The sequence below is a fragment of the Protopterus annectens genome, chromosome 5.part0 (genome assembly GCF_019279795.1).
Source record: "Protopterus annectens isolate FY-2018-M chromosome 5.part0, PAN1.0, whole genome shotgun sequence".
NCBI classification, from domain to species: domain Eukaryota; kingdom Metazoa; phylum Chordata; order Ceratodontiformes; family Protopteridae; genus Protopterus; species Protopterus annectens.
Window position 1 is genome coordinate 7,439,702 of NC_056735.1, and position 21,528 is coordinate 7,461,229.

The 21,528-nt window shown below is 40.2% G+C and overlaps 1 protein-coding gene across 1 annotated transcript in view; it reads right to left on the reverse strand.

Annotated features, from left to right (window-relative positions):
• CYFIP1 (cytoplasmic FMR1 interacting protein 1) overlaps window positions 1-21,528 on the reverse strand; it is a 2,370,671-nt gene that overhangs the window by 1,824,277 nt on the left and 524,866 nt on the right. Inside the window, exon 6 of the mRNA XM_044072062.1 lies at window positions 9,397-9,493. Coding sequence (XP_043927997.1) covers window positions 9,397-9,493 — 97 coding nt within the window. The remainder of the gene's footprint in view (window positions 1-9,396; window positions 9,494-21,528) is intronic.

The following is a 21,528-nucleotide window of genomic DNA, read 5'->3' on the forward strand; positions in this document are numbered from 1 at the left end:
CTCAAACAAGAAACGTAACTAGAGATACTGCAGAGGTATTAAGACATATTTTGGAAATTTTATGAAAATTTGTATAAAGCAGAGGAATGTGGAAATCAAGAAAAAGTACAAATGGAAATACTTCTGGAAGACTTCAGTATGCTAAGGATACAGGGAGATGAGGATCGACAATTAATAGTTATGATAGCAGGAGAGACAATAAAAAAGTGATGTATAATCAATCTGCAGGAAAGTCTTCAAGAATAGATGGTATTCCTGAGGAAGTTTGGAAGCTAAAAGGAAAACAGTGATGAGTATCTGGAGGGTTTTGTTTAACAGTATTTTAAAAGTAGGGGAAGAGGCAACATCCTGGAAGAAAACTGTGGTGGATGTAACACCTAAAGACAGGAAAGACCCATCAGACCCAACTCCATATAGGTCTATTTTAATTTTAAACCAAGTTTATATACATATAATAGCTAAAGGAATGGCAAAGGTGTTGCCAAAATTGCTAGATATGGATCAATGTGGTTTTGTGGAGGGAAGGCAAACATTTGACAACATAAACAGAACAATGATAATCCAGCGGGAAGCATAATGTAAGAAAAAAAAACACAACTGCTGTTGGGTCTACATGCACAGAAAGCATTTGACAGAGTGAGCTGGGACTTTACGAGTAAGGCAATGGAAACATTTGCATTGCCTGATACAATAAGGTTAACTAGGAGGATATAAGATGGATCACAGGCAAAAAGTGACAGAGTTCCTCTCTGATAAGTTGTGTCTGAAGAGATGAAGCATGCACGGGTGTCCTCTTACCCCTTTGGTGTTTGCATTACATTTACAGACACTGGCAAAGAAACGAGAGACCCAAAAATTCAAGAATATAACTGGTATGGTGATGAAGAAAAGTTTTTTAGATGATTTTGTACCTAATAAAACCAGAATAAGGATATCTCAGTGTTGGGGAACATTCTGAGACAGTTTCAATTTGTTTGTTTTTTTCAGGATATAAAATTAATGCAGACAAAACAAAGGCTGTAGCTGTAAACTTTATACCCACACATGAATTGATTCAGCAATAGCCATATTTATGGGGACGTGATAAAATGAAGTATTTAGGAGTATAGGTTAAAACGGATACTGTTATGGTAACTAAGGATATGTGGGAAGAGACTAAACAAAGGATAACATAAAAACTGAGAAACTGGAATCTCTTATTTCTGGACATGTACAGGACGATACAAGCAATGAAAATATCTTTAATCACTTTAGTTTTAATATACAGGTCAACCATAACTTCATCAACCAGTGGAGAAATTTTACACAGTAATTAATTAATAAGGATTCGAATAACTTTATATGAAAGGGGAAGAGGGCAAGGGTTAAGTGGCATAGGTTAATCCTTCAAATACAAGGTGGTTTAGGAATACCTGACTTGAAGGGATACTTTAGAGATAGACCAGTAAAGCTCACATAAATAACAGAAGCAGAAAGCTATAATTCAAAGTGGAAAGGAACAATACTAAAACAAGTAAATTCAAGAAACAAGGAGAGAATGGGACTTTGGATGCAGATCCTTAAGGAGAATGACAGAATCTATACAGATTACTATATGCTCATAGCAGAAATAAGAACTAAGCCAATGTCAGAATGAAAAAGAGATTCTGCTGATAGGGATGACTGCATGACTAGGGATACAGAGAACAGGATAGAGGCAGCTGGAATTTACTGAAGAAAACTGGCAAAAGTACCAAGTATTGGGAGGAAATAACTAGAGAGGGAAAGGTAAAAGAATAGGATGAAGCCAAAAAGACATCTGAAATGCAGGCAACAGACTACCTCCCATGTCAGGGACTGATAAGAGTATATGCAAAGAGAAAGGGGAATCTTAAGTGAAAGACCTGCTCTAGTAGAGTTTCTAATTGACTCTAGAACAGAAGTTTCTTTTAAAAGGGGATAATTAGTAGGGCATATAAATATTGCACAATAACTACAGCAATCAATCAGAGGAGTTTAGAAAAGATTAGGAATATAGACTCGATAAGCAATTCACAAGGAAACAACTGGAATGGCATATGTATGGCTCCCAAATATCCAACAAAGTCTAGAAGATTTCGGATTTTTGCTTGGAAATATTTGCATGGGTATTTTTATACCCCAAGCAAACTCCAAAGAATTTTTCCTTGGGTAGATGGCAAATGTTGGAGGTGTGATGAGGGAAAAAAAGAGGTAACGGGAAACATGTTTTGGGAGTGTAATAAACTGGCAGACTTTAAAGTACTCTATCAGAAATATCGAGTGAGTGAACGGGTGTAAATAAGGAAATCATTTTTTTTTTTTTTGAGCTAGGACACTGGAGCTGAATTTCCTTAACACGGTAAGGTCTTATTAAGTTTAACTCTGGTGGCTGCCAAAAAAGCAATTACTGGAAAATGGAAATCAAAATCTACACCAATTGTTTGAAGTAGTGAACATCGTAACAGAAATAAAAACTTTAAATGGGAGCTTTAGAAAAGGCAGGAGCTAACTACATAAAAAATTGAAATTGTGGGAACACCACATGCATAATATTTTGGACGAGGAGTGAGGTTTAAGAGACGGCAGAAACTGAACAATTTATGTAATGTTGGATTCATGGTAACTGTGTAAAAAGCACGTATGTGACATATAACATTCGTAAATGTGGACATGTTAACAATGTTTGTTTTCCGTTACATAACTGTATGTTTGCCTATTATGTGGTAATTCAGTAAAGATTTAAAAATTAATCCAACCTTCATGGTTTAGACAGTACCACAAGTCAATCTGAAACAGAGTATCCAGCTTCCTGTCTTCTTTCCCAAACTCCAAAATAAGGGTAAAAAAATTCTGCACACCCTTGATGTGCACAGGCAGCTAAGTTTCTACCTAGATATTACCAAAGATTATAAAATAAACCAGCTGTTTATCTCCCTTTAAAAAAAAAAGGAAGAAACCATGTCTAAACAAGCTATCTCCAAATGCCTGTTGATGTACTCAGTTCTGTTATACAGACAAGGATTACCAGACATAAGGCCCCATTACAGCTCACAGCACCAGGACCAGCAAAATGGTGGCTTTCAATCAAGGGGTGGACACCCAGTCTACTCTAGAAGCTGTCAACACCTTTACCAAGCACTACAAACTGGACACATTCTAGAGCCAGAGCACAATTTGCAAAAGATGCTATGATTGTCATCCAAAATGTCACTTCTCTTTCTCCATCACCCACTTTGCCTAATGCACTTGAGGTTTGCCCTGATAGCTAGAAATACTACAACAGTGATCTAACGAAGAAAACAGCACAATTGAATAAGTAACTTACCATAATGATAGATGTTCGAATAGATCACTCTTGAAGTACCATCTCCCTATCAGCTTCCCCTCTAGAAGTGTTCTTGTAAACCCTTCCTTAATGACTGGGATGGGGGTCTTCCTTTCCTTCGGCTGCCTTATCCCATTCCTTCCCTCTGAGTAAGGCCCAAGACTGACAGCTTCAGGGAATAAAATGAGGAGAATGCTCTTACTCAACTAGCTTTTGCTTAGGAGTTTGTACCTCTACTCAGGGAATGTTTGGTCTCAGATATCTCCCTACCTCTAAATTTCTTGGCCAGTGGATACTTATCTATGGCCTCTCCTGTAGCTTAGTTCTGCTTAGAGGCAAGAAACCTCTAAAATGGGAGTTGGATTACATCCCCTCTTATACCAGCATACTCAGCGGTGGACACATGCCACACACTGGAGGAAGTAACCCAAGCTCTTGAAAACTGAGCAGAGAGATGGATGGGGACACCTAGCAGTAAAGTTCCAGTAGTAAGGAATGCGGCAACAGTGATCTTTTCAAATAGCTAATACAGTCAGTTAGCTACACAAAAATTGTGAATCATGTGAGAGAGACCCTGCTGAATCCATTTCTTCCAGACCATCTAATTATCACAGGCTATCTTCTGAAGTTTAGGTACAGTTACAGTGAGTTACAAGCTTCAGAGCCCAATCCTATTCAACAGGTTAGATGCAAATGGTGACTTGTGTTTCACTGAGAATTTTCCAGTCCTTGAATGGGATTGCATACGCAACACACACACTGTCATTGAGATGTCCCCTACTGTTTCATAATTTAGTTCATAAAGCTTTTACATATGTGGCAACATCCTTACTATAGATAGAGAAGTAGAAATGGGAAGGTTTAAAATACATTTGTGTCTGCATCTGATTACTCCACATGGCTTGAACTGTGATGCGGTGTAAGAGCTATGGAGAGATAATGAGTGACAACAGAAGGCAGGCAACAAGTAAGAAGTCACATGACAGTACATGGATTCACACTTGGTTATTCAAGCTTCCCTTGCAGGGTTTCATAGTAGACAAAGCAACACTGATCAGGACCATAATTACAGCATCTGTACTGCTTGTTACAATTTTTAAAATTTTGGAAGCAGAGTACTTTTGGTATGGTACAACAATGACTTGAATTAATTTAACAATTTCAGTTTACGGTTCAGTAAGAATCTTGATAGTATAATTCTAGTTATAACCAATATCTTTTTATATTTTATTTCTGTAGTCCACGGCTTAATTTCTCCACATTTTTGGGGTTTCTAATACCATGATGGGAATGGACCCCATGCATAAGTCAAAGTATGAGTAAAGTTCATGAAATTAGTATTGTTACAATCCTTTGACATAAGTAAAAAATGTTCTTTGCAGCACCCACAATGTACCCAAAACGGACTCCTCTTGCATTTCATACAGAGTTACATGCATCAGTACCATACCTAAATATGGCTGTAATTTTTTTTTTCATAAGACCCATGGCTCCTACTTCTATTGGAACTGCCCTCGTTTCTGCCTGCAAATCCTTGTATTTTATTACTTTGTCTCTGTACGTAAAACACTGTAATCCCTAGTTGTACCAATTTCAATCAATGCTACTCCTGTTATGGTTTTCTTGCATCTGTTTTCTGAAGAGTTGGTAATGGGTGATCTCATGTGATATAAACTTCATTATTTTCTATAATATTTTGTGGCTCATGTTTCCAGTGTGTCTCAGCTACTTAAATGTAGTCATGTTTGCACACTCTCCAGTGCAACAGTCTCACCACATCACTATACCTGTCAGTATAAACGCCCTCTTCCATTAGCACATCATACCCGGCAACAATATGTATGACTGTTTTCAGTTCTGTTTTAAAGAACCTGGATTTGTCTGTTTCACTCACACGTTCAATGGACTTTGTAAACCAACATGTAAGTAGTCCACTACCCTGGGCCGCCAATGTTAACCTTTTGTCTTTTGGTTTAAATTCGCCTCTCCTTAATCATTCTTGTGTCAGATCCTGATTGACATGAGGCTGTTGTAGGAGTTTTCTGTACTTGCAACTACATCTATGCCTTTCTCCACGTCTTGCCTTCTCATCTGATCCTTCTCCTTTTATGTTTTCTTTTGTTTTTTGGCACATTCTGTTGCAGACTTACTTTTGTCTTCTTCTGATTTGATTTCCACTCCCGGTTGACAAAGATATGCTTCTGCTAAATTAAGAAGGGAAGTCATCTTAGAACTGTTCTTTTCATGTTTTAAAACTTTCACTATGTTTGGATCTGGTGAGGTTAGCAGATGTGTGTGCACTCCTAAGACTGCAGATCTATACATCTAATCAATTTTGCAGAGGCCCATACCTCCTTCAGAATGAGGAATACATAATCTTGGTATACACTGATTTTTATACATCATCTGATAAGCGTGAAACATTTTTCTTATTTTCCTGTTCAAATGATCTACTACCTTTTGGGGACAGTCAAGTATCCCAAAACTAAGTTAGAACAGGAAGAGCAAATTGGTTTATAGCTTGGGTTTTGTTTCTAGATATCAGGGCTATTTTCAATATTAATTCTAGTCTACTAAAATATTCACATTTGTTCACGTTTTATTGTCAATCCTTCATCAATTCCCAAATATTTATACACTTCCTCCTGCTCAGGTTCCTTTATATCACATTCTTGTCCCAGATGCTATTTTCTTGGTGCTACAGCTTTCCTGCTTTGTTGCTTTTGCACATTAATCAAGACCAAATGATATTCTTATATCATCTGAGAAGACCACGTCCAGTTGTGTTTTCAGCTCCTCATCTGATGACCAATACAGTTTTAAATCATCCACAAAAAGAAGATGAGAAGTCTTTACACTTTGTTGTTTTCTGGGAGCCAAACTGTAACCAAGACCTAATCTGTTAAGTGCACAGCTTAATAGGTTATGGGCAAGACTAAAAACGGTGGCAGTGACAAATAGTCATCCTGGAATATCCCACTTTGAATTTTTTATCTCTGGGATAATAAACTGTCCTCTATCGTAGCTTAACTGCAAAGTGATTTGCCAACCTTTCATGGTCACTGTAATGTAAATCATCAACATAGGGTGTATCTTATACATCTGTAAACACTCCTTTATCCATAAATGTGGGATGCTACCAAATGCTTTTTTTTAATCTATCCATGCCATACTTACATTCTTCCCCCTCTTTACAATTCTCCATTATAATTTTATTTAACAGCAAATTATCCTTTGTTCTATATGACTTTCTTCGGTTACCTTTTTGTTCTACTGCCATGACTGAGTTTTCTTCTAAAGGACTATAAATTCTATTGGCATCAATTCCAGTATACAGTTTATACACTGTCAGAAGACAAATTATTGGTCTATAGTTTTTAGGACAGCCTGCAGATTTCACTCTTAAGAAGTATTGTTTTTCCTACTGTTTAACCAGGCAGGAGTCTGTATGGAGTGTGCATATAAGCAGTTCTTACTAAGGGCTAAATCTTCATGTAAAGATGTTAATACTTTTAAGCCAGAAGTTAGGTACTGGATCCGGGCCTTGGGTTTTCCAATAAGGAGCTTTTCTTAATTTTGTTTCAATTTCTCTGGCCGTTACTTCATCCCATTTCATATCCTGTACTTCTGAACTTCTTACTGTTTCTTTTACTTCTTCTATCGATTCAGCATCTTTAAGTTCCACAGGGTCTTCACAATTATTTCTTCAAAACATACCTCTCAACTGTACATATTTTTGCAGAATATCCACACTTTGGCCTCGTATTTTAGGTTCATTTTTCATAAAAATAAGTTTTTTTCCTGGCAAATTTGTGGTAAATCATTAAAGACTGAAGTTAGAAAATGAGACATTTGAGTTTCAGACTTCATATCCTTCAGAAAATTCATGCCAATGTAAAACCTGTTATTCTATCAACTTTCTATGTTTGTAAGAGCAACATTTAAAAATTATCCCTATTTTTGGGCCTTTGCCCCACTTTAATTTATGGCTTTGCCCAGATTAAAATGTGTCTGCTTTTTTTGGTGGTGTTTCTATTCCTTTTGACTTGTTTCACAATTCTCTATAAAACTATTTTGGGTCATTAATGAATTGCTTATTTTGTACTCTTCCTTTGTATTTATCTGATTATCTTCTAAGTTTTTCTGCCTGTACTGACATCTTTAGTTTATCTGCAATACTGTAAGATAGATCCTAGTCTGTTCTATTAATGCACATTGTTTTTATCGTGTCCAAGTACTTTTGTTGATCTGCCTTCTATACTCTTCTAACAGTGGCACTTTTTATCTTATTTGCTTTAAAGTTTTCTCTATTCAAAATCCTCCATAATGGCATTGGATTTCTCCCCTTCCTTTCCCTTACTGCCCTGTACTTTTGTGATGAGAGTTTATCTGTTATTAATTTAGCCTGCTCTGTACTTTTGTGATGAGAGTTTGTTATTAATTTAGCTGCACAGTAATATACCCTATTTACTTCTGTTATATCACATGAATTTCTGTTAACAGTCTTGATTACTGTGTTCATTTGTTTTATCAGACCTGTAACATTTTGAGTCTTACTAACTTTCTGTAATTTACTGCTTTCATAGATCTTAATATGTCTACGCATCTATTAAATCAAGCAACTCTTCCCTTAGAGCATTTTCCACTAAACTGAGGGCACATTCTTTGTTCTCGGTTTCCTGCAGGCATTCTACAGAAAGTTCCAGAACATCTTCCTGTGACATATTCTCTTCAGCTGCATCCTGTCTCATCTGTTGCTCTTTCATATGGGAACTCACTGGCCTATCACTCCACTACACTGACTGCATCAGAGTTGCCACTGTTTCCAATATGAAGAATGCTGATATTTATAACTAGAATGATTACACTATATTTTAACTATTTCTGTAGTCCACTTGTGTGATTATTGCATGCAGTTCAAGATCTTTATATTTGTAAAAAACAGTCACATATATATGCTGTTGAAATAAAGATGCGTTTCCACTGACACCTTTGTTATATTTTTATTTCTTTTAACACTAGTATCTGTAGTTTATGGATATTTTGTTTTTGAATAATAGTTGAAAATGTTATTCAGCTCTTCCAATGGGTAGGTCAGATAGGAAAACAGTGGGTATGAGTTTATATGAAGGGAGAGGTTAGGAGATTAAGCAGTCAAGGTTTTCTGGGATGAAAGTAATAGTGCAACTATGGGAATTAATTGGCATATCCTGTGTTCTAACGTGTAGTTATATTCAATACCTATTCAGACACAGGATATAAAGAAAGCAAATTAAAATTCAATAATAACTCCATAACCCAGTCTGCTCTTTAGCCAAGTAATTTTGATACAGTTAGGAAGGAACATGAGTTTAGATTGGGACTGCAATTTACACCCTTATAAAACTTGAATTGATTCTGCAAGGGTCTGAATGCAGAGACAGTTTTAACACCTCTGCAGTAGTGTGTGTGTGTGTGTGTGTGTGTGTGTGTGGAGGCGGGTTGTCAATTCTTCTTGAACTACAAAAGAAAACCCTGAACAAAGGCCTGCAATTTAGCTACTTTTCTGGCTGTAGCTGGATAACATCTAAGTATAGTGTAAAACAAGGTCTGAGACAAACATAAATGAGGGTGATTAGAGACAGAAAAGAAGCAGTAATTTTACAGAAGGTAAAGAAGATAACAGTGACACTCACAAACCCCATTATATGTACAGTAAATGGCATGGCAATTCACAGTTACTTCCTTACGTCTGGCATGAGTCATACAAAGGATTATGGGAAAGAGAAAGGGTTGAGGGAGAACAACATCACATTGATACATCAAGCCCCATTGGTAGCCATTTTGTGGAAAACAAGCTAAAATTACAAATAAAGCACTTAGAGTGATTTTGAGGTGTTAAATAGGTCAGGAAACAAAGACAGAGTGAAAAAACAGATATCTTTAGTTTTAGGGTAGAGTTTTCCTTTCAGCAATTCAGACATTATAAGAACATGTCAAACATTATATTAATTCAGCATCTGATACAACTTTAACATATTCAAAATAAGTTAAATATCAATAAAAACTCAATAATGTAGACTGTTCTTTACCTGAGTAATTTTGTTATGGTTCGCAAGGAACATGGAAAGATTCTGAGATTCCTGAATAGACTGGGGATCAGCCATTTTGCGTAAAAACTGAGCCGCTCTGGGAAGTAAAAAAAAAAAAATACAAGGATAAATACAGATGTTCAAAAAGCTATTATACAATTAACTTATTAGTTTACATTACTATTATTACCCAGCAAACATTTAAGCAGTTAATGCGGTTACCAGTACAAACAGCAAAATATTTAGTAGGTATATATCATTAAAGCTCTTGCTGCCAAAAAATGTTGTACAGGGAGTAATTCTAACACTGTCATGTTCATAGGGGATACTGCACTTGCTCACCCCCCTCCAGGTATACTGTCCTTTGCATTAAATTTATTAAAAGGGGAATCTACTTTGCTTTTCAATGCCATACAAGCCATTCCTAAACACAATGTTTTAAGAGAAGACAGATTCAATGGAAACTGTAACAGGATCTATGAATCATGCGAGAGATGAACATGCCAAAAATAGTGCATTACTTCTGTTAACTAATGCGCTTGAAACATACACAGATGCAATTAATACCTCTTTTCAACTTTTCATTCAAGTGATACTCCATAGGCAGAAATAGACGTGCTTTCCAAATACCTATTCAAGTACAGTACATGAAGCATACTAGCTTTCTCACATACAGAAAAGACTGGTTAGAAATGCAGCATATTAACCACTTGAAAGTCACAAATTATTCAAGTTCTTCTGTATAAACGCAACCCCAGTACGGATAGCATAGCAGTCTCAACTTCTGAACAGCACCATTTTCAGTGACATGTATGCAGCAGAGCAAACAAGTTACGGCATAATGTAATGCCTTTAAGTTCTGAATCTTTTTATTTAACTGTCCCAATTTCCTCCTCTTCTTAGCAAAAATTAAAATCTGCATGCAGACATTCAGCTAAAAATAAATAAAAATATACATAAATGTCCATTCCCCAATACCTCTGACTGCAAGTCCATCAGTCAAGTCAGTGAACATGCCAGATGAATACATACCTGCTCACTGGAAAAACACACCCACATGCTTTGCTGAATGCTTTCAATAACTAAACAGTGTAAAAAATGATGCATAAGTAGCAATAGTCTCCACTCTGGTTCAGAGATACTGGTTCCCACATCTTGGGCGTCTTTAGTCTCAAATTCAGTAAATAGGTCAGAGAGCAGATCTACAGTCTAAACATCCATACACTGTGAAAACATACCTTAAATGACACCTAGAAATGCCTGCAATGGCTACTGCACCACACTATATAGGTATATCACTATAAAGTATTTAATGCTGAGCAGTATTCTCTGCACTGACTGCTTTATATGAAATCTAAAAAGTGTGACTTTTCACAGGATAAGGAAAACAAGCCGAGATTGCACACAGCAAGTCTGAATTAGAATGTACAGTACATTAAAGTGTGCTTCTATCAATCAAATATACTCAATTATGGGGTAAAGAATCTAAGACTTTGGTTTAATAAATATCTTATGTAGTGTTTCTTCTAGTGCTACAGTCATTAGAGATTTCTTAGTAGGTTATGATCCAGGCTGAGAGAGTAGGGCTATTATTACTTTTCTATCTATATTACTACTACAGAGTTGCCTTAAGAGACAAGTGGACAGACTGTCAACCAACTGCTTCTTATGTACGGCTAAAACAAAACAAAACAAACAAATTGAAGATGGCTCTCCCCTTTAATCATGTATCACTTAAGGGTAGAGGAGGAGAAAAACTCTGTGATGGGAACATCCTATAGCTCTAGACTCGGACTAGGCTAGCTACCCTTGAGAGTCATTTTAAACCGGATAGGTCTGATGAATGCTGAACACAGTGGAACAATGACCTCCTTGGACCTGGATGCCATATCTTTATTTATAAGCTGTACAACACAGAATGATTTCTGCACTACAGTAGTCAAGTGATGGCCAAAGGCTAGATTACTGTCTGTATGTGGCCCCAAGGAATGATATTGTAGCAATTCTTATCAAAATCTATGTATTTATAGGTTCATAAATAAGTACTAGGCTAGATATCCTTGAGGGCCATTTTACAACTAGTCAGTTGACCCTTTTGGGCTAGAATTAACCAATTCCATTTGCAAAAAATGGTCTTACCCATCCCATGGTCAATAATAATGTATTACCCTTAATGAGAATAACTAGGATCACACCATAATGAGGCAGCACATGCATAGGATAAATAATGTAGGAACCGCCGCTGTCCATTAGTAGTACAGTGAGCAGTCTTGGGGTAAATTTTCTGTTTCCTATCATAGACTCAAACTGCACTTGAAAACAGACAGATTAACTTTGTTTTATGTGGATGGGGAGTCTGTTTCGGAGCAGTGGTATCCTCTGTGACATATACCTGTCCCTTCAAACTGTTCTGTTGATGTTGCACAAAGGTTTTATAACCGAAGACCGAGTATTTCTTATAGTTTCACAGGGGGTGCACCGGGCCAAGTCTAGCCATGTATCCCAAATTACTGACTAGTTCCAGTACCCTTGATAAGTGTAAGCAGGGGCTTGGAAGATGAAACATTTACAAGCAGGGGCCTGGAAGATGAACTATACACTAGCTGAATGTGTTCATTAGAGCCATATGTGCCACACCATGGATGACTTTCCTGTTCCTCATCCAAACGTCCAAGTTGCACTTGGACTGGGTTAAGGGGGAACTCTTTCACATGGATGGGGAGCCTGCTCCAGAGAAGGAGCAGCCTTTGGAATACATATCTGTCTCACGAGCAAGGTCCTATGCATATCAAAGGCAAGGTTTAGGTATTTTGGAATGGGTTAATTCTGGTGCTGTTTGTTTTCAGATATGCAGGAGGTCCACCAGGGTAGGGTCTGACAATGCCTTGCATGCCAAGCAAGCATACATCGCCCCTCAACAGCCTGTAAGAAACAAAATACAGGGATGGGGCTTTGAGGCAGTCTGCATAAGACATGTTCCTTATGCCCTGTATTCTTTTAGTGAGGAACATCCCAGTTGTTGGATGTGCCTGGTTAAGTACATACCAATGGGGGGATTGTACTCAATGATAGGTCTGATGAATGTTGATTACAGGGAAACAATGACCTCCTTGGACCTGGACAGCATACCTTTGTTTATAAGCTGAATACAACATGGGATGATTTCCTCACTACAGTAGACACATGATGGTCAAAGGCTAGACTACCGTCTGTGTGTGTCCCCAAGACCCTGACTACTTGGTCGACTCTTAAAGGTGTGTTGTCAATATGACAGTTACCAGGGGTGGATGACTCCCCAAAGGATACTATTATGCATTTCTTGGCATTTAGTTTTAGTCCAGGACTCTGACACAATTTGTCTGAGTCAGACCTTCCTGAAGAAAGTACAGTTGTGTAAAATCTTACCATAACAGTATATGTAGTTCTCTTCACTGATGAAGTATTTTTCACTGAAGGATCTCCTGCCATGGATAACCCAATGTCTGGCCAGTATACTAAAGCCTTTGGAATTTATAGACACCATACTGTTACACATATCCTGCCCTCACAGAGAGTACAGCATAAAGCTGATGTACGGATGCAAATACTCAGAACTGAATTGTCCCAGGAGGAATAAATACTCCAAGGAAAATGTAGCACATATACATCCAGAAAAAAAAAGTTCAGAAGAGGGGAAAAAAAGCAAGAGCCCCTCAGCCAGGAGGGAAACAAAAGAAAGGGGCAAGAGTCATAATTGGGGGAGTACTGCAACAGTGATTGAAAGACAACTACTGTTACGGTAAAATTTTACACAACTGTACTATATCCTTCCACATAACCATTGCAGTATTCTTCACTGAAGGGACTGTGTAAGAACTAATACGACAACAGCGAGGAGAAAAGCATATAAGAAGTGTTTACAAATCCATGCAGAATAGCCCTTGCAAGACCTGCCCTGGCCCTGGAAATAACATCCAATTTGTGATACTTAGTAAAAATATGAACAGAGGACCAAATAGCAGCTTCAAGGATGGAATTGGTGTCCAGACATTTGAAAGAGGCACCAAAACAGGCAACCACACTAGTAGTTTGTGTCTTTACAGATGAAAAAAGACATTTCCTGTGAATGGAATAACAAAAGTAAATGGACTTTGAAATCCAGCAGAAGAGATGATTTGAAATCCAGCAGTAGAGATGATTTGCTCAGAAACAGCTAAACCCAAAGTACTGAGTTAAAAAGAAACACATTGCTCAGATTTGTGAATAACCTTTATTTTATTCAAATAATATCTGAGCTGTCTATCTAGGTCTAAGGTGTGGAGAACCTTCTTACTGGCAGACTGTGGAGAAAGTAAAAAGGAAGGAAGCTGAATAGACTGATTAAGGGACACACCCTGGGCATAAAAGGAGGATTAGTACGAAGAGACAACCTGTCTCTGTGAAAAATGAAAAAGAGAAAAAGGAGAATGGCCATAAGACCCTGAAGCTCAGAAACTCTCTTGGCCGAATTAAGAGCTAACAGCAGAACAGTCTTCCAGATACAAAGTTGCAAGGAAGCTGAACTGTCAGGCTCAAAAAGAGCCTGAGTCAATTTTCCAAGAACAAAACTGAGGTCCCAAGGAGGAGGAATAGGCTCTCACGGGTCTGATATGAAGGATGCCTTTCAGAAATTGCTTGACCTCAGTCTGAGAGGCCAAAGGATGGTTTAAGGGCAGACAAGCAGATCTAGCGGACAGGTGAGCTTTAACTGAAGAATATGCCAAGTCAGCATGGAACAGATCACACAAATGACAGAACCAGAGGAAACCCTACTGAGAAGGGATCTTGTTGACGAGAGAGGCACCAAACAGAAAATCTTTTCCATTTACAGATATATAATTTTCTGGTAGTGGGTATCCTGGCCTCCTGCAGGACCCTAAGCACGTCCTCAGAGAAAAGGTGCCTAAAAGGGATCAAAACCTTATCACCCACACTGTCATCTTAACAGCATACAGGTGAGGATGGATAAGTGATCTCTTGTCTTGTATGAGAAGAGCCACCTGGTGAGGTAACTTGTGGTGACTGCCCCTGGCCAGATGAAAAAGAAGGGCAACCAGTGCTGTCTAGGTCAAAAGGGAGTCATCAACAAGATTCTGGGAAAGTCCGGCTTGATCTTGTGCAGAATTCTTGGCATCAGAGGAAGGGGTGGAAAGGAATACAGAAACATTCCCTTCCAAGGAAAAAAAAACAGGGTGTCCACTTTCTAAGCAAGAGGACTTAGTATTCTCAAAAAGAATACAGGAATTTCTGTTCACAGGGGAAGCAAAAAGATCTGCCAAAGGAATATCCCACAGATGGACTATACCCAAAAACTCATCTCAGTGAAATATCCATTTGTGAGCCTGTGTTCTGGATCCGCTCAGAGAATCTGCCACCAGATTGTTCTCTGAAATAATGTAAACTGGCCGAGGAGACACCTGATTAAGGACAGCCAGATCCCAGGCATGAGGAAACAAAAACATTATGGAGTAAAAACCCATTCCCACTTGGGTGGGTGGAACAGGTTAAATGGTACCTAGATCCAAAAGGAACTGCAAAACCTCTGGGAAAGTGTATTGGTCTGGAGGAGGATTCAGAATTCCTGAAAGGGGGGGGTTCCTTATCATAAAATACCCCTGATAAATGACAGCACCAAAGAGTCTGAGGTGATCTGTTGCCAATTTGGGAAAGACAAAGAAAAGGCAGACAGATAAGGGGACCCGAGTGCTGCATCATGCTTTTGAGATTACGGACATAACTAAAAAAATGCCTTGTTTTGGTCTTTGGTTTGGGCAGCTATTTTAGCGTCAAACTTGGCTTTTTTGGATTTTATTAAGCTGTTGAGTTGTTTATTTCAGTGACAAGGGCTCCAAAATTCTGCAAATTATTCTTACTTTTGTTCAAATTATTTTCCTTTTACTATAAAGCTTGGGTTTGTTTCCGGGGTTTGCTCTGCACTTGTTCCTACAAGGTACAGCTGCATCTATGCAGCTATTGACGTGCTGGTAAAGGGTCTATATTAGAACTCCGAACATTCAAAATTTCGAGTGTTCTAATATCGAACCCTATGAATCGAAAATTTAAAACCTTGAACATTCAGAACAGCGAATTTTTTCCTAGGGAAAAAAATTGCTATTTCAAAACACATACACACAACACAAGCAAATCAAAGAAACAGCAATCCACACACATACACCTAAAATCTTGCACCTAACCCTACACTAAACTATACATACACCACTAACTATCCACTTACCTTAACCCAAACCCTAACCCTAAGGTCCGTCACTATCGCACAAGTCACCTCATCCATGCCCTAACCCTAACTCACCTACCCCGCCCTAACCCTCATGTCTACACAATCGTACACTTACCTGAACCGTGCCCTAACCCTAGCTCACCTAACCCTCCCTAACCCTCACGTCCACACAATCGTACACTTACATGAACCCGACCCGTAAAGTACAGTTTTGTACCTACCATAAATGTAGATGTTCGAGTGTATACCCTGCTGCAGTCATCACACTTGGGTTATCCTGACGTCAGGCGGTCCCGCAGTAGGCCTGAATTCCAAAGTCTTGGTCCGGCGTCGGTTGCTGTCGCTTCTTCCCTGACGTCAGTGCGCCAGGGGTATACAAGAGGCATCCGACGCCATTTTCTTCAGTTTTTCTTGCCCCAGATGTCAGGTGCCCCCCCCCCCAAAAGGTGGTCAGTAGCTAGTACCAATAATAAAAAAGTTTTAGCACAAACAAAATATCCCTCCAGCTATAAGCAAATACACCACAAAGGTTGTAACAGATTTTAAGGTATTGAAAGGTTTGAGTTGGGTCAGAGGGGATGGAGGGAGGGTATCCTGGACTGCAGCAGGGTATCCACTCGAACATCTACATTTATGGTAGGTACAAAACTGTACTATGTTCATCGTGTTACCCTGCTGCAGTCATCACACTTTGGTAGAATCCCAAAGCTAAGGATGGGAGGTGGAGTCAAACAGGGTTAGAGGAGGATAGAAGGCCCTGCAAAACTGCAGTGGCAAAGCCAGCTCTAGTCAGAGTAAAGTGGTAAGTGATAATGTTTGGTGAAGGTGTGTACTGAACTCCAAGTTGCAGTTTCCAGAATATCCTTGGTTGGCACCCCCCTGAGGAAGGCTGTAGATGTAGCTGCTGCCCTGGTAGAGTGGGGCCTTATGGTAGCAGGAACTGATTTTCCATGGTGGGTGTAGCAAAAACGTATGCAATGTCCTATCCATTTGGAAATGGTCCATTTTGAGATGGCCTTTCCTTGTGATGCTGTAGCACAGAATATAAAAAGCTGGTCAGTTTTTCTGAAAACCTTAGTTTTATCCAAGTAGTAATGTAGCTGCCTGTGAATGTCCAAGGAATGCAGGAGTCTTTCTCCTTTGTTCTGTGGATTTGGAAAGAAGGTGGGTAAATGGATGGTTTGATTTAGAGCCACACTGGATACCACCTTAGGCATAAAGGAGGGGTTAGTTCGTAGAGAAACTCAGTCTTGATGAAAAATGAGGAAAGGCTCTACTGCCATTAGTGCCTGAAGCTCTGAGACTGTTCTCGCTGAAGTAATTGCTAGCAGCAGGGCAGTCTTCCATTATATAAATTTTAAGTCAGCTGAGAAAGCTGGCTCAAAAGGAGGTAGCGCAAGTTTTTCCAGAACAAAATTGAGGTCCCAAGTAGGTGTTGGTGCGCTCCTGGGAGGCCTAATGTTTTTGGCCCCTCTGAGAAACTGCCTTAGGAGTGGATGTGAAAATAAGGGAGGATCCGTGTTGTAGTGAGCTAAAATAGCTGAGGCGTGGATTTTAATAGATGAAAAAGAAAGCCCTTTGTGTAACATCTCAGTTAAATATTGCAGAATCTGAGGTATGTCCGGCTGAAGGGTATTTTGGCCTTTAGCTTGGTTCCAGGCACAAAATCTTTTCCATTTGTCTGAGTAGGCTTTCCTGGTGCTGGGCCTCCTGGCCTCCAGAATAACATCCATAACAGCTTGTGAAAGAGGAGCTGGCTGGTTGCTTAGGTGATTTGCCATGCAGCCAAGTTTAAGGTTTTGAGCTGGCTGTGTAGAATCTGACTGTCTTGCTATGTGATCAGATGAGTAATTTGTGGTAAAATCCATGGTGGGCCCAGGGCCATATTCCTTAATAGTGGGTACCAGTGCTGGCGTGGCCAGTCTGGGGCAATGAGTATCATTCGAGGTCTCTCCATCCTGACTTTCAGCAGCACCTTTGTGAGAAGGGTAATGGAGGGAAGGCATATACTGTCAGCATTTTCAAACTGAATGAGAGCGTGTCCACTTTCCAAGCTTGATGGTGAAAAGTCCTTGTGCAAATTTTTGTTAGCTGATAGTTTTGGAGGCTGGCAAACAGGTCTATGTCTGGGAGCCCCCATTTTTGAGTTATCATTGCAAATACTTGTGGATCCAGTTTCCACTCGTGGGGATCCATGATGTTTCTGCTTAGGTCGTCTGCCAATGTGTTCTTTTTTCCTGGCAGGAATTGAGCTTGTAATTGAACTTGGTAAGCCAGTGCTATGTTCCATAAGGTCATTGCTTGCCTGCATAGAGGGTAGGAGTGTGTACCCCCTTGTTTGTTTATGTACCACATTACTGTGGTGTTGTCTGTCCTTATGATAAGCTGTCCTGGATATAAGAGGTCCTTGAAGGCTGTCAAAGCATTTTGTACAGCTAGCATTTCTTTTTGATTGATGTGCAGATTCCTTTGATCTGCAGACCATATGCCTTGAACGCACCCGTCCTGCCATGTGTGCCCCCCAGTCATAGTCCGATGCATCTGTTGTCATAGTTTGCCTGGCTGGGGGTAAGGTGAAAGGCTGACCCTTGTTGAGGTGACATGCCTGTGACCACCACAGAAACTCCTGTTGAAAGCAGGGAATGAGAGGTATCATTGTTTCCAAGCTGTGGCTGTGTTGAGTCCATATGCTTTTTAGGTACCATTGTAATTTCCTCATATGCAGTTTTGCAAATGGTATTAGTAGTATGCAAAATGCCATGAAGCCCAAGGCCTGCAGAATTTTTCTTGCAGGGAGTTGGGTCTTTGTTGCCATTGTTCTGAAGTATTGAGTTAATTGTAGTTGTTTGTCTGGCATCAGATAAGCCATCTGGGCTGTTGTATTCAAGCTGGCACCCAGGAATGTCATATTTTGTGAGGGCACTAGTTTTGATTTCTTTTCGTTTACTGTGTACCCTAGGCAACTTAGAAGGTGTTTTACAAAAGCCAGGTGTTGTGAGAGAATGTCCTTGCTTTCTGCTTGGATGAGGCAGTCGTCCAGGTATGGGTATATTTGAATTCTTCTTTGTCTGCAGTATGCAATTACTGGTGCCAGGCATTTTGTGAAGACCCTGGGCGCAGTAGATAAGCCAAAGGGCAGTGCAGAGAATTGGTAATGGGTTGAACCTGCAATGAAACGGAGGTATCTTCTGCAATTTTGTCTGATAGGGACATGCAGGTATGCCTCCTTGAGGTCCAACGTTACTAGCCATGCTTTCTTGCCCAACATGGGAAGAAGCTGCTGTAGTGTTAGCATCTTGAATTTGGGTACTTGCAAGAAGGTGTTTAGAATTGAAAGATCCAGAATGGGTCTCCAAGCATTGTCCTTTTTGGGTACTAGAAAGAGCCTTGAGTAAAATCCTTGGCCTTGCTCCTGTGTAGGTACCAGTTGAATGGCTCTCATGTCCATAAGAGCTGTAATTTGTTTTTGTGCCTCTGACCATTGATTTTGTGGCAGGTTTGGCATTCCTTTTATCCTTGGCAAGGTGTGGAAATGGAATCTGTATCCTTGTGAGATAATGTCTAGGACCCATTTGTCCTTTGTGACGATGCGCCAGTTGTCTGCAAAAAATGCTAATTTTCCTCCCAAGGGAGCTGCTAAGAGAGTTTTGCTTGGTAGTTTGAGGTTTAAGTCGTGTTTGCCTTCTAGTAGTTTGGGACCTGTCTTCTCCTGCCTTCTGTGTTGCAGTGCCCCACTGGCAAGGTTTGTAAAGGATTTGTGCTTGTCCTCTGCCCCTTGGGCACCTGTATTTCCCCTCTATGGTCTGTCAGAAGCTGGAAAGGACCAATTTTTTGTTGGCCAGTTTCTGCTGAAGCGTGGGGGCTGTACCTGTAAGAAATCTTTGACCGTCTGCATAGATTTTGCCTTGTCCTCTATTTTTTTAAAACCTCCTCTGCTTTAACCCCAAATAAAACATCCTGCTGTATGGGTGCATCTAGTAACTTTGCTTTAACATGATCAGGCAGAGATTGCTCCTTTAACCAAGCATGCCTACGTATAACAGACCCAGTAACAGCTGCTCTAGAGGAAGCTTCCAAGGCATCAAAACCACATTGTAAAGTATGTTTGCCCACCTGTTCAGCTGCATGCAACAGATCCTGCATTTCCTTGAATTCAGACTGTTGAGGGTGCGTGCCCATCTTTTGTTTTATTTGAGATATTAGGAATTGCTGGTATTTAAGCATGTGAAATTGACAATTTAGTGCTCTCATAGCTAGAGTAGCTGAGGTGTAAACCTTCTTCCCCCACCTATCTAGTGCTCTGGAGTCCCTTTCAGAGGGTACAGGATTTTTAGCCATAGAAGCCTTAGCCCCTATGGGACCCTGGGAAATTGTCTTTGGATCAGCAACAGGGCTTTTGTATAGGAATTTGTGTGAGTCAGGCACTCTATAGTATCTATCTGGCTTGGCTGGAGCAGGAGGCAGAGAATCTGGATTTAGACTAGATTCTAAGAAAACATCATCCACAATGTCTAAAACTGGGGGGATAGCAAGTGGTCTGTGCTGGGGGAGTAAAAGAAACTCTCTGAGCCTTTTCTTTGAGTCGGAGTTGTCCTGACCTTCCCAGTGGAAATGTTCCCTCATGGTATGTAAGGTTTCCCCAAAGGAATAGTCTTCAGGGGGGAGAAGTTGAGGGAATGGAGTCTTCAGCATCAGAATCTTCATAAGGGGGAAAGGAATAATCCTGTTCCTCAGAGGAGCCTGAGGAAACAGACACTTGATCAGAGGAGGCATAATCCTCCTCTGGTCTAGGCCTTTTGTCGGGGGGGGGGGTTGGGAACCCCTGATTAAAGAAATCTTCAGCCATTTTAAGCATCTGTTTCTTAGGCATGGGGCCTTGAACTGGAGACTGAAGTGTAGTCTTTTTTGGTTTTAGAGGAGTCTTAAGCTTAGCATAAGATTTTATGGTGAGGGTAGTCGGTCTGAAGACACCTTCAGAAGCTGAAGGTGTTTCTACTGCACCGGCTTCTCCTTCTGCAATGTCGTCGGTAGGGCCTAAAGACAATGGCTGTGTCGGCCTAGAACTCTCTGCTGGAGAATCCAAAGCGGTCTGGGGATCCAATTCAGCGGTAGCCAGGGGCTGCGTAGGCGCCTCACTGAAAACCGGAGAACCAGCGACCGGCCCAGCCGAGACCTCAGAGTCTGGCTTGGATCTGGGCTGCCTGTCTTTATCTTTGCGTTTTTTATGCACGCCGGTAGTCGGTTGCTCCGACGGCATAGTGTAATTAAATTTCCTACTGAAGTAGTGTCGTGCGAAATCAAAGCATCGCTTTATAGTTCGCTTATTGAACCTAGCACAAAACCGACAACCAGTGACGTTGTGGTCTGGGCCTAGGCAAGGTATACAAAAAGAATGAAAGTCCTTATGAGGTATTTGCTTCCCACAAGAAATGCAATTGTTAACGTTTTCTGACATCGGACTGAGGCAAAAAAAGGTTCCCCAATGGACTGAAACTCGATTCGAAAATCTCAGGTGTCGGCCGACCGGCACTTGCGAACTGCTTCTGCTTCGGGCACCGCGCGGCAAGAAAGACTGAAGAAAATGGCATTGGATGCCTCTTATATACCCCTGGCGCACTGACGTCAGGGAAGAAGCGACAGCAACCGACGCCGGACCAAGACTTTGTAATTCAGGCCGACTGCGGGACCGCCTGACGACAGGATAACCCAAGTGTGATAACTGCAGCAGGGTAACACGATGAACATCTTTCCACCACAGCGCTGAAAATACCAAAGCAACAAAAACGGACAACTGAATTCTTTCCCTAGGAAAAAATTCGGTTTTCTGTTTCTTCGATATTTTCAGCGTTCGCTGAAAACAGGTCAATATTAGAACA